This window comes from Macaca fascicularis, chromosome 7, assembly GCF_037993035.2.
Source record: "Macaca fascicularis isolate 582-1 chromosome 7, T2T-MFA8v1.1".
Taxonomy (NCBI): domain Eukaryota; kingdom Metazoa; phylum Chordata; class Mammalia; order Primates; family Cercopithecidae; genus Macaca; species Macaca fascicularis.
In genome coordinates, this window is record NC_088381.1 from 107,109,424 (window position 1) to 107,123,588 (window position 14,165).

The 14,165-nt window shown below is 41.9% G+C and overlaps 1 protein-coding gene across 24 annotated transcripts in view; it reads left to right on the top strand.

Moving 5' to 3' along the window:
* Window positions 1-14,165, top strand: part of MIA2 (MIA SH3 domain ER export factor 2) — a 117,753-nt gene that overhangs the window by 32,737 nt on the left and 70,851 nt on the right. For 13 of the 24 annotated variants that reach the window (XR_012415742.1, XR_012415743.1, XR_012415744.1 and 10 more), the window contains 3 exons: window positions 11,002-11,127; window positions 13,313-13,334; window positions 13,422-13,510. Coding sequence is in view for 16 of the 24 variants with exons in the window: in XM_005561141.5 (XP_005561198.3) it covers window positions 11,002-11,127; window positions 13,313-13,334; window positions 13,422-13,510 (237 nt within the window). In the remaining 8 variants the exon portion in view is untranslated. Of the gene's footprint in view, window position 1; window positions 62-726; window positions 865-11,001; window positions 11,128-13,312; window positions 13,335-13,421; window positions 13,511-14,165 lie in introns of those variants that run through there. The other 11 variants (XM_015453729.3, XM_045396318.2, XM_005561146.4 and 8 more) reach the window with 5 other exon arrangements.

Sequence of the window (14,165 nt, forward strand, 5' to 3'; positions counted from 1 at the left end):
CATTTTTCTGACTGGAATGACGGCGGCGGCTGGCTTCCCGGGGCTGCCGGGGTCTCCCGGGGTACGCCGCCGTCAGGGCTTCTGCAGGGCGCAGAGAGCAGGCTCTAGCGGGACTGCGGCAGGAAAGCCTTGGGTGTCGGGGCTGGGCCTGGCGCCGGTCCTGGGTCGAGGGGGCGCGCTGCGCTCGCCCCCAGGGGTTGTATAGAGACGCCTCTAGGAGAAGCCTCGCCGCCGCCACCGCGGCCGCCCGAGGCGGGGGACCTTGGGACACAGCCCTAGTCTTTGGGGCTGTGCGGCTCACAAGACAGCGCACAGTATGAGGCCGAATCCCATCCTCTAGTCCAAAGCCTCTCTACTACCACGGATAGGTGACTGCGCTAGGTAGAGCGCCGGCCCCTTTAAGAGCGAACGACCAGGACACGTCTGCGAAGCTTGCGCGAAGAAGGGGAAGTTTGCGGCTGTCCGCGCCTCCCCGCCTTCTCGCGGCTGCCTGGCCGAAACCAAACCGAGGGTTGGGGTGGCGAGGACAGGGTGCGTCGCAGGCTTGTGCAAGTCGGGCTCGGACCTGCGCTGCCTCAGGATGTAAAGTGTAACAAGGGGGTCGGGATGGGCAGCGTGGGCCTGTGAGGCCTGTGGGTCCCCGCGTCCCCCAGCTCCCCCCGCAGCCGGCTCCGCAGTGGTCCGCTCCTGTTGCCGGGTGCGGATTCGGGTTCCGGACCGAAGGCTGTGTGTTTTCCGCCGTTTATCGTGTCCCCGACAGGCCGGGGTTACTGCGGCGACCACGAGAGCAGCTTTGGTGCTATGGAGGAGCCCGGGGCTACCCCTCAACCGTATTTGGGGCTGGTCCTGGAGGAGCTACGCAGGGTGAGCCCAGGCGCGATGAGTGTTACGTGGCCCAGGGGTCGCGGGAGCCGCCGGGGAAGGAAGCAGTAGATGGGCTTTGGGGTGTGAGCCGCAGTGGTTGGAGGTCCCGAAGCCAGTCGTCGTCTACTGCCCGGCTCCGGCCTGTGTTCGAGGCAGTAGTGAGGCTCGCAGGGCGCTTGAGTGGTTTTTGTGTGATGGTGGAGGACCTGGGGCTCTGGAAGGTGAAGAAAGCACTTGCTTAGCTGGACTTTGCAAGGATGTAAATGTTTCCCGATTCCTGAAACTAATTAGTCTTTCCGCTATGTTGTTTATTTTGAGCAGGGGTCAGTGACACGTGGTTCCTTCGACTGTGAGAAACTTGAGGACTGTTCCTTTAAATTAGTTACATTTAGTGATGTAACTTTTCGTTGAACCTTGAAAGGACACCTGAGGTTGGGCGGGGAGTTGAAATTTTGATTCTGCATTTTTTTTTTTTTTTTGGAAAGAATGCCCTTTTGAGATGCTCTACCATGAGTGAGTTTGTTCTTCGCTTCTGTCTTGTTAATGTACAGTCTAGAGATAGTCAACTCCCATGTTCAAATTTTGTTTTTTTAAAGTCTAGTTTATAATCAGGTTTTAGAGATTTTTCTCCTTAAGCGTTTACAGGTATCTTTGTTCACATGTGTAGGGGCATTTATGTCGCCGTGTTTTTAAAAACTGGATTAAATCTTTAAAAAGACCACGTAATTTTGAGGCAGTTATGATTATATTTTCTTGTTATGTGAATTAAAAGTACTGTTGCCATGGTGTTAGTTTATGAGTTCATAGTTTGTCTAGTGCATATGTATATGTATTTAATATGAAAGGAGCACCTTTATGGAGATTCTAAATGGACGAAGATATAGTTTTGGCCACTAGCATCATGTTGTCAAGAGAAGACCAAAAAAAAAAAAAAAATACAAAGTAGAAACTGATGAAGTGCTTACCTAAGCATACACACAAAGTGCTTGTGAAATTGGGGGGTGGGAGGGATTACATTTTCTTGAGCGTTAGGAAAGTCTTTCCAAGACTGAGCAAATAATTTAAGCAGAGGAGGCATGAAACAGCACGGTGGGTGCAGGGAACTAGGAGCTATATTACTTAGAGTGTAAAGTGGGCTTAGGGAGTGATGTGCAATGATGCTTGCCGGAGATGTAAGTAGGTTCCAAGTGCTGTAGGTGTTGGAGAGCTGTTGAAGGCTTTTCCGTGGTTAGGCTTTGGTTTAAAAGCTCTTCTTGATAGTAGCATGTAGATTAGATGTCAGGGAAACAAAACTTGAAATAGGGATTAAGGGAGAGATAACAGTAGTAGGGATAGAAAAGAGGGTACTGTGTGGGGAAATAGCCTCATAAGAGCTAAAATATGTTTGGCTTTATTGATTGCATGTGAAGGGTGAGAGAAAGAGAAGGAATCTAGAAGGACTTCCAGGTTTCTGGCTGTGGTAACTTATTCATGGAGGTAGGGTTTATAGGAAGAGAAGCATATTGTGGGATGGGAGATAATTTCAGATTGCACATTATTTCCCTTTCTTCACTAAAAACAATAATAATCAAGATTCAGTTTTTATAGGACTGCCAATTTACAGAGACATGGAGAAATGCAGCCAGATTTTGCAGTTTTCTCTAGTCTGGTGCATTGTATCTTCACCTGCACAGTTTTTTTTTTTTTTTTTTTTGCTAAATGCAACTACCCTGGCCTGGGGGCTAGGATGGCGCAGCACTCTTCTGCTTTAAATTTTTTTTTAGTTTTTAAAAATTATTTTGTATTGAGATGTATTCACACAACATAAAATTAATCCTTTTATAATGTCCACTTCAGTGCTGTTTTTGGTATATTCACTATGTTATGCAACTGTCAGCACAGTTCCTCAACATTTTTATCACTCCAGAAAATAAACTCTGTACTGATTAGCAGTCTTAATTCCCATCCCTCATCCCTTGACAACCACTAATCTATTTTCTGTTTGTATGAACATGTCTGTTCTGCATGTGTCATGTAGTCATACTCTATGTGGCCCTTTGGCTTCTTTTACTTAGCATGTTTTCAAGGCCTATCCATGTTGCAGCATGTAACAGAGCTTCATTTCTTTTTTCTTTCTTTCTTTTTTTTGAGACAGGGTCTCACTCCTGTCACCCAGCGGGGAGTGCAGTGGCACGATCTCAGCTCATTGTAGCTTAGACCTCTCCGGCTCAGGTGATCCTCCCACCTCAGCCTCCTGCATAGGTGAGATCACAGGCATATACCACCAAGCCTGGCTAATTTTTTTGTATTTTTTGTAGAGACAGGATTTCTTCATGTTACCCAGGCTGGTCTTGAGCTCCTAGACTCAAGTGATCTGCCCACCTTGGCCTCCGAAAATGCTGGGATTACAGGCGTGAGCCACTTCACCTGGCCCTTCATTTCTTTTTATGGCTGAAAAAATATTCCGTTGTGTGAATATATCCCATTTATGTCATAGTTGATGGACATATGGATTATTAATACTTTTTGGCTGTTACGAATAATACTGCTATGTGTACAAGTTTTTATATATGTTTTTAGTTCTCCTGGGTAAGTACCTGGGGTGGAATTGCTGAGTCATATTTGCCATATGTTTAACTTTTTGAGAATTGCCAAATTGTTTTCCACAGAGGTCACACCATTTTACATCCCCACTAGCCGTTTATGAGGGTTTCAGTTTTCTGTATCCTCTTCAACGCTTGTGATTTTCTGTTTTCTTTTGTTTTTAATTGTCACCCTTGTGAGTGTACAAGTGAGTGGTATTTCACTCTTTTTTTTTTATTTTGAGACCGAGTCTCGCTCTGTCATCCAGACTGGAGTGCAGTGGCGTGATCTCGGCTCACTGCAACCTCCACCTCCCAGGTTCAAGAGATTCTCCTGCCTCAGCCTCCTGAGTAGCTGGGACTATAGGCACTAACCACCACACCTGGCTAATTTATGTATTTTTAGTAGAGACAGGTTTCACCATGTTGGCCAGGATGGTCTTGATCTCCTGAACTTGTGATTCACCTGCCTCACCATGTTGGCCAGGATCGTCTTGATCTCCTAACCTTGTGATTCACCTGCCTTGGCCTCCCAAAGTGCAGGGATTACAGGTGTGAGCCACCGCGCCTGGCTTAACTTTTTTTGTTTGTTTGTTTGTTTTGTTTTTTAAGAGATGGGGGTCTTGCTTTGTTGCCCAGGCTGGAGTGTAGTGACATGATCATAGCCCACTGCCACCTTAAATTCCTGGCCTCAAGGGATCCTCCTACCTCAGCCTTCCAGAGTGCTGGTATTACAGATACAAGCCACCACACCAGGCCTCATGGTGGTTTTGATTTGTATTTTCCTAGTAACTAATGATGTTGAGCATGTGCTTATTGTTTATATCTTCTTTGGAGAAATGTCTATTCATTTCCTTTTGCTCACTTAAAAAATGGGTTGTCTTTTTATTGTTGAGTCGTAAGCATTCTTTATACATTTAGGGTGCTAGATACTTATCAGATAAATGATTTAGAAAGATTTTCTCTCATTCTGTGCATTTTCTTTTCACTTTCTTGGTGTGTCCTTTGAAGCATAAGCGTTCTAAATTTTGATTGAGTCCAATTTATCTTTTCTTCTTTGGTTGCTTGTGCTTTTGGTGCCATAGCTAAGAAACCGTTGCTTAAGACAAGGTTACAAAGATTTACAGTTATGCTTCCTTCTAAGAGTTTTAGCTCTTACAGGAAGTTATTCGATCCACTTTGAGTGATTTTGTTTTCATATGTGTTGTGAAGAATGGGTCTAGATTCATTCCTTGGCATATGTATATTTATTGACTTATTCTAGTATGATTTGTTTGAAAGGACTGTTTTTTCCTTATTGATTTGTCTCAATACTATTGAAAATAATTTACCATAAATTTAAGGTTTTATTTCTGGACTCTCATTTCTATTTCATTGGCCTGTGTCTGTCCCTATGCCATTACTACATTATCTTTAAAACATTTTTTTACCCAATGTCTTGATTATTGTGACTTTGTAGTAAGAAACAGTAGGGAAGTATGAGTCCCCCAATGTTGTTTTTGTTTGTCAGTATTCTTTTTCTTTATCAATATTGTTTTGGCTATGTGGAGTCCCTTACATTTCTATATAAACTTTAGGAATTCAGTTTTAGGAATTTAAGATTTAATTTGTCCATTTCTGCAAAAAAGGCAGTTGGAATTTTGATAGGGGTTGCATTGAATCTGTAGATCAGTTTGGGGAGTATTGCTCTTAATAATATTAAGTCTTCCAAGCTGGGTGCAGTGGTTCATGCTTATAATCCCAGCACTTTGGGAGACCGAGGTGAGCAGATCATTTGATCCCAGGACTTCGAGACCAGCCTGGGCAACTTGGTGAAACTGTTGTGGTCTTTTGTCTCCTTAGCTCAGGTACGTCTGAGTTCTTGTCTCACAACCAAGAAGAATTAGGCATGCAGACCCCGGAGAGTGAGTGGAGTAGTATTTATTAAGTGAAAGGAAAGCTGTCAGCAAAGAGGGAATGCAGGGGGTGGTTCCCCTACCCGAAGGCGGGAAAGTCACCCTGTGTGGCTGGGTCTGGGTCCTTTTATGGACTCAGAATGGGGAGTGCATGCTGACTGGTTTGTGAGTATGCAAAAAGGTTAAAGCCAAGACACCACTCAAAGATGGGCATGACAATGTAGACAACTGATTAGGAGGCCGGGTGCGGTGGCTCATGCCTGTAATCCCAGCACTTTGGGAGGCTGAGGTGGATGGATCACGAGGTTAGGAGTTTGAGACCAGCCTGGCTAACATGGTGAAACCCTGTCTCTACTAAAGATAAAAAAAATTAGCTGAGCATGGTGGCGTGTATCTGTAATCCCAGCTACTCGGGAGGCTGAGGCAGGAGAATCGCTTGAACCCGGGAGGCAGAGGTTGCCGTGAGCTGAGATTGTGCCATTGCACTCCATCCTGGGTGACAGGGTGAGACTCCATCTCAAAAAAAAAAAACAAAAAAAAAAAACAAAAAAGAAAACATTAGTAAAGGGTAGGTATATGTAAAATAGGTGAAAGATGGGGATCAATCAGAGGAAAGCACACCAAGCAAGAGGGCAAGTTCTCCATCTGGTCCAAGGATTTAACTTGTAGCTTGGCTTTCAAGCTTTAAACTGTCTTTGGCTTGAAGTTGGGGTTTCACTAGGGACCTGACCCTATCTGCCTAAGCATTTGCCTGCCTCCTGCCACTCTCAAAATCCTGTCTCTGAAAGAAATACAAAAATTAGTTGGGCGAGGTGGCGTGTGCCTGTAGTTGCGCTGCTTGGGAGGCTGAGATGGGAGGATCACCTGAGCCTGGGTAGGGCGAGGCTGCAGTAAGCCAAGATCACACCACTGCACTCCAGCCTGGGCGACAGAGTCAGTCCCTGTCTCAAACAAAGAAGTCTTCCAGCCCATGGACATGGATTGGCTTTACATTTGTTTAGGTCTTCCTTAGTTTCTTTCCACAATGTTTTGTAGTTTAGCGTGCACTTCTTTTGTTAAATGTATTCCTAATAATCTTACTTTTTTGATGCTATTGTATATGGAAATGTTTTCTTTATTTCATTTTCAGGTTGCTCATTGCTATTGTATAGAAATTCAACTGATTTTTCTATGTTGATTTTGTATTCTGCTATTTTGCTGAACTTACTAGCTCTTGATAGTTTTTCTATAGGTTCTTTAGGATTTTCTCTCTATGTAGAATAGCATTGTCATCTTCAAACAGTTTTTCTTCTTCCTTTCCAGTCTGGATGCCTTTTATTTATTTTTCTTGCCTAATTGCTCTGGCTAGAACCTTCATTACAATGTTGAATTCATGTTGATAGAGTGGATGTTATTGTTCCTGACCTTAGGAGAAAAGCTTTTTTTTTTTTTTTCCATCATTAAGTATGATGTTAACTGTAGGTTTTGCATAGATGTTCCTTGTCAGGTTGAGGAAATTCCCTCAAATCGTACTTTGTTGAGTGTGTTTTGTTTTGTTGTTGTTTGTTTGGGACAGGGCCTCACTCTGTTTCCCAGGCCGGAGTGCAGTGGCATGATCATGATTCACTGCCGTCTCAACTTCCTGGGCTCAGATGATTCTCCCGCCTTGGCTTTCTGAGTAGCTGGGACTACAGGCATGTGACACCATGCTTGGCTAATTTTTGTTGAATGTTTTGATTATGAAAGGGTGCTAGATGTAGTCAAATGCTTTTTCTGTGTCTGTTGAGATGATCATGTGTTTTTTTTTTTTTCTCTTCATTTTCTTAATATGGTTTATAACATTATTGTATGTTAAACCAACCTTGCATTTCTGGGATAAATCCCACTTGGTCATGGTATATAATCCTTTTTATATGTTGTTGAATTTGGTTTGTCAATATGTTTTTGAGGATTTTTGCATCTGTAGTCGTAGGATGTATTGGTGTGTGATTTTCTTTTCTTGTGATGTATTTGTCTGGCTTTTAGGGTAAATACTGGCCTCATAGAATAAGTTAGGAAGTATTTCTTCCTCCTATATGTTTGGGAATAGTTTAAGAGTAATTGGTGTTAATATTTTATCTTGGAGAGGTGTACCTTCATGGAACTTTGTGTTTTAATCAAGTATTTACAGGGCCTGCATATTGACATTCTTTTTGTTATTAATATATATCGTGTTTGAGATTAGATGAAAAACAATTTTAGTTCATTCTTAGTATATTTTATCAACTTGATTAATTGATTTTTTTAAAAGCTACTTGATCTTGAACTCCTTTAGTACTTACCTTTTGGAAATGGAATAGATTTTAAGTGTTCTGTGGTTAGTCACTACCATATTTTATGGAGGGTTACTCTTGGTGGCGGTTACCTATCACCCTTTAAATTCCAGTTTATCAGATTACATGTAATTCTGTATTATATTTGTTGATATTTGAGAAATTTGGTTGTTCTTTCTATGTTTTTGTGAGATACGGTGTTATGTTGTAGATAAAATTTAAGGGTGAAAATCTCTTTGAGAAAGCTGGAATAATTTAGACCAGAGCAATGAATTTGAGATGAATCCTTTAGAACTCAGTTGCTTTTTTTGTTTTTGAGATGGAGTCTTGCTCTGTCACCCAGGCTGGAGTGCAGTGGCACGATCTTGGCTCACTGTAGCCTCCTCCTGGGTTCAAGCCTGCCGAGTAGCTGGGATTACAGGCTCATGCCACCATGCCCAGCTAATTTTTGTATTTTTGGTAGAGATGGGGTTTCACCATGTCGGCCAGACTGGTCTCAAACTCCTGACCTCAAGTGATCCACCCACCTCGGCCTCCCAAAGTGCTGGGACTACAGGCCTGAGCCACCATACCTGGCCAAGACTCAGATTCTTTGCTTTTCTCCTGTCTACCAGATCTAACCAGCTCAAGGTTTTATTTTATTTTTTGTTTTTAAAGTCTTTTTTATTTTTATTTTTTGTAATCCCAGCACTTTGGGAGGCCAAGGCAGGTGGATCACTTGAGGTCAGGAGTTTGAGACCAGCTTGGCCAACATGGTGAAACCCTATCTCTACTAAAAATATAAAAACTAGCTGGGCATGGTGGTGGGTGCCTGTAATCCCAGCTACTCGGGAGGCTGAGGTGGAGAATTGCTTGAACCCACGAGACGGAGGTTGCAGTGAGCCTACATGGTGCCACTGTATTCCAGCCTTGGCAACAGAGTGAGACTTCGTCTCAAAAAAAAAAAAAAAAGGTTTTAATATGGTTTATTACATTATTGTATGTTAAACCAACCTTGCATTTCTGGGATAAATCCCACTTGGTCTTGGTACATAATCCTTTTTATATGTTGTTGGATTTGGTTTGTCAATATGTTTTTGAGGATTTTTGCACCTGTAGTCATAAGATATATTGGTGTGTGATTTTCTTTTCATGTAATGTATTTGTCTGGCTTTTAGGGTAAATACCAGCCTCATAGAATAAGTTAGGAAGTATTTCTTATGCTTCCTAACTTAAAAAAAAAAATTTTTTTTTTTTTTGTAATCCTTAATTTCCATGTTTCCTTAATCCCCCCCCCCCTTTTTTTTTGGGACAGAGTCCAGAGTCTTGCTTTGTCCCCCAGGCTTGAGTGCAGTGGCGCGATCTGCAACCTTTGCCTCCCAGGTTCAAGCGATTGTCCCACCTCAGCCTTTCTAGTAGCTGGAACTACATGTGCCTGCCACCATGCCTGGCTAATTTTTGTATTTTTAGTAGAGGCAGGGTTTTGCCATGTTGGCCAGGCTGGTCTCGAACTCCTGGCCTCATGTGATCCACCTGCGTTAGCCTCCCAAAGTGCTGGCTTGAGCCACTGCGCCCGGCCCTAGCTCAATGCTTTAAACTAGAATTTACCATGTCCTTTTAGAGGAGAAGAGCTGATAAAATATGATTGAATCAAAGAAATATTATTGCACTGAAGATAATTACATGTTTGATCTGAGAGATGCTTTTGGAATTGCCTTTTAGAGTATCATAAGTCATACTGATTACACAATTTTTGAGGTAGTGTGCATCTTATGTGTTAGTTAAGTTAGCTAAAAGTAAGATGCTTGGAAAATGTGTGAACTGTGAAGAAAACTTTTCTCACTGGTATTATGTATTGAATGCCTTTTTCCCCCATTGGCAAAATAAGTATTTTTAAAAAATCATTAATTGCCTGTAATGATATTAGATTTCTGCGAACTGGTACCTAGGGTAATGTAGGGAGAGGCAGAAGCAGAGATCAGGGTAAAGGGATATTTTTTAGAAGTATAATCAGGTTTGTTTGGTACAGGTTAATGAAGTATAGATAGTACTTTGGAAGGAGTATATATTTGGATTAGAGTTATACAAGATTTTGGAGAGGAAAATAACTATAAATACTGTTCTTATAGGCAGAAAGGGCCTAAAAGGAAGATTTGCTGTAGATGTTTTGGGTTAAAGCCTGAAAAGAATCAAACCCGATCATACTTCAGTTTGTTCTTTCTTTCTTTCTTTCTTTTTTTTTTTTTTTTGAGACGGAGTCTCGCTCTGTGGCCCAGCCTGGAGTGCAGTGGCCGGATCTCAGCTCACTGCAAGCTCCGCCTCCCGGGTTTACGCCATTCTCCTGCCTCAGCCTCCCGAGTAGCTGGGACTACAGGCGCCCGCCACCTCGCCCGGCTAGTTTTTTGTATTTTGTAGTAGAGACGGGGTTTCACCGTGTCAGCCAGGATGGTCTCGATCTCCTGACCTCATGATCCGCCCGTCTCGGCCTCCCAAAGTGCTGGGATTACAGGCTTGAGCCACCGCGCCCAGCCTCTTCAGTTTGTTCTTAAAATGGCATTTTTCTTTTTTCACCTTACCTTTCCCCTTTTCTTTTTGATCGAGTGATATCTTGGGCCTGGTAACAAAGAGCAGAATAACCCCATTAGGTAAGGATGAGTAATGAACTGACCCAGAGAAAGGTGAAATATAGAAGCAACAGCAAAAGCCTTAGGCTGTGTTGTGCTGAAGGTCTGCTGTGGGGAGAAGTAATGTGGAAAGGCCATGGTCAGAAGATCAGGACCTTTGGAGGAGATAATAGAAATAATTACCCTTTATTGGACACCTATCTGGCATGTTCAAACAGCATTATTTTCATTACACATAAGAGAAGGGACCCGCAGAGGTAGGGTAGAGAGATTCAAACTCCAAACCCAAAGCTCTATCAGTGGCGTTCAAAACTCTTTTTTTTTTTTTTTTGAGACAGGTCTTACTTTGTTGCCCAGGCCGACTTTGAATCAAAGTTTTTATTTTTAAAGCTGCAAATTGATTTTTTCTTCCTGTAAGGAAGTTGTATATTGGGGAACTGATTATACTCTACAGATAAAACCTAAACTGGTTGAAATCAGGGTAAGAGTACCTGAACCCCAGGTCACTCAGTTTCTTTCTCTGGCCTTCTCTTATTCTCATCCTTGGAAGCTTTAAGGCACCTCTGTAGAACTCCAATTTGAAGATAATTGCATTTCACCATACTGCTGTTCTTTACGTGGTGATAGTGATTGAAAGTTGCCAAAAAAATGTGCTCTGATACCTTCTGTTTCCATGTTAGTCTGGTAGCCCATTTTGTGTTGACCACATAAACTTGTACCTATGTTTGTAATCAATGTTTTTATCAAAAGTACATTTTTAAGAACTTAACTTTTCTTTATCTTGAAGGTTGTGGCAGCATTGCCTGAAGGTATGAGACCAGATTCTTACGGTTTTCCATGGGAATTGGTGGTATGTGCAGCTGTTGTTGGATTTTTTGCTGTTATCTTTTTTTTGTGGAGAAGTTTTAGATCGGTAAGTAACCAGTGCTATACTAAGAGAATGTTCATTCTGTCACTGGGCTGAACAAATAATATGAGAAACTTACTTATTTGTTATTTTAAGGAAACAAGTTAGAAACTACATAAGGATTCAGAGTGTTTTTTTTTTTTTTTTTTTTTTTTTAGAGATGAGGATCACGAACGAGAGTCAGGCCCAGTGCTGTGGCTCCCACCTCTAATCCTAGCACTTTGGGAGGCCAAGGCAGACAGATCACTTGAGCTTAGGAGTTTGTGACCTGGGCAGTATGGTGAGACCCCATCACTACAAAAAATACAAAAATTAGCTGGACATGAGGACACCCGTCTGTGGTCTCACTCAGAAGGCTGAGGTGGGAGGATTGCCTGAGCCTGGGAAGTTGAGGCTGCAGTGAGCCATGATTGCAACACTGCACTCCAGCCTGGGTGATGGGGAGAGACCCTGTCTCAAAAATGAAAAAAAGAGATGAGGGTCTCGTGTTGCTCAGGCTGGTCTCAAACTCCTGGGCTCAAGCGATCCTCCTGCCTGGGCCTCCCAAAGTCTTGGGATTATAGGTGTGAGCCACCATGCTTGACTGAGATCTTTTAATGTAAGATTTTTCATATATATCACATATTAATATATATTATATATATATTTAAAGAGATGGGGTCTGACTATGTTGCCTAGGCTATAGTGCAGTTGCTATTCATAGATGCAATTATAGTGCAGTACAGCCTCAAATTCCTGGGCTTAAGCTATCCTGTCTCAGCTTTCTGAGTAGTTGTGACTACACAGGTCCATGTCACTCTGCCCAGTTTCATCTTTTTTTAAATTCTGGGAAATTTTATTTATTTTTGAGACAGGGTTTCACTCCTGTCGCCCAGGCAGGAGTGCAGTGGCACGATCTCGGCTCACTGCAATCTCTGCTTCCTGTGCTCAAGCCATTCTCTTGCCTCAGCCTCCTGAGTAGCTGGGACTACAGGTGCGCACTAGTATGCCTGGCTAATTTTTGTATTTTTTTTGTAGAGATGGGTTTCACTGTGTTGCTCAGAACTCCTGGCCTCAAGTGATCTGCTTGCCTCAGTCTCCCAAAGTGCTGGGATTATAGGCGTTAATCACCACGCCTGGCCTAATTTTGGGAAATTTTTAATGCATTTTTGGGACTGCTATTTTTCAGATGTTGGCCCTTCTACTTCTGACTTCCCTATCTCTTAACTTCTATTTTTTAATTTCTTTATCGTTTTCTATACCTTTTGAGAGAGTTTCTTAATCTGAGGAACTGAAATCTATTCTTCATCTATGCTCATTTTAGAGTATCTTGTCTTTTAAAGGTTTTCCCTTTTAATTTTATCTCTATCCATATTCCGTAGATGATTGAAGTCCTCGTTTCTTTTCTACTTGTTTGTGTTACCTCAACCCTAAGGCTGATCCTTTTACAAATGAATTCCCCCGTGCTTCATTATTTGAGACAGAGGTTAAGGAAGAAGAAGGTTTGGTTTACCGTTTCTTTAGTCAGTTCAGATCTATGGCCCTATGGTAACATTTCTCAGACTGTTTTATTTAGGATATTAGCATCAGGGGATATGATAATAGGAGCTTCTTGAAATTATTTTTTTAGGGTCAAATATGTTTGGGGAGCAATGGGTTGCAAGTATCTTTAAAGTTATTTCAGAGTATTTTAATATGCTAATTCACAATGTGAATCTTCAATAGGGAGTCTTTAATAAGTAGTATTTCGGCTGGGTGTGATGGCTTACGCCTGTAATCCCCACACTTTTGGGGGCCCAGGCAGGTGGATCACCTGAGGTCAGGAGTTCTAGACCAGCCTGGCCAACATGGTGAAACCCTGTCTCTACTAAAAATATGAAAATTAGCTGGGCATGGTGGTGGGTGCCTGTAATCTCAGCTACTCAGGAGGCTCAGGCAGAGGAATCGCTTGAACCTGGGAGGCGGAGGTTACAGTGAGCTGAGATCATGTCATTGCACTCCAGCCTGGGTGACAGAGCAAAACTCTGTCTCAAAAAAAAAAAAAAAAAACAAAAGGAGCATTTATTTTCTCATTGGAAACAGGATACTTTTGGCTTGTATTTATACTAAGGCAATAAGAAACCTGTATTTTTAAGTTGGCAGAAGTTAAATAAATTGATTTATTTGAGAGTGTATTTGTTTTAATGTAATTTTTGTTAAAAATTTGTTTCAGGTTAGGAGTCGGCTTTATGTGGGTAAGTTCTTTTTTCTGCTTTAACTCTCGTTATGAGGTAAACACTTATAATAATTTACTCATGATAATATTGACTTGACTCTTTTAGGAAGAGAGAAAAAGCTTGCTGTAACACTTTCTGGACTAATTGAAGAAAAATGTAAACTACTTGAAAAATTTAGCCTTGTTCAAAAAGAGGTAAGATATTTTTGAAAACAATATTCATGTTAGAGTCAGAGAACTTTATACTTCTCACTGTAGGTACTTCTGTGTAAATTTAAGATTATGAATGCTTTCTTTGCAGAGTATGAGAGTTCTCTTGCTCTTCATATTCAACACTTAACCAGTCTTACTAATTTTAACCGTTGTAGTAGGTATACAATGGTGTCTCCTTGTGCTTTCCTTTTGAGTTTTCCTGACTGATGAGGTCGAGCACACAAACACGTCCTCTACATGTGCACATTTCTGGTGTCTGTTTGTGTATCCAAATGTTCTCTTTTCCTAAAGACAGCAGTCAGACTGGATTAGGGCCCACTCTAACAACCTTATTTTATTTTGACCACCTCCAAAGGCCTTGTCTCCAAATACAGTCACATTCTGAGGTACTGGGGTTGGAGCTTCAACATATGAATTTGTGGGGACACAATTCAGTCCATAATAGTCTTTGATCCATTTGAAATCAGATCTGTGATGGTGCAGTCGAGGGTGTGTGTGTGTGTCGTGTCGAGTTAACCAATGCCATTTATTGGAAGGACCATCTTTTCTCTGTTGTTCTGTAGTGTCATCTTCTTAAGTCACTGAATATATGTGAGTCTGTTTCTGTTAAATCTTCCTTTTTGTTGGGCTTTTTCTT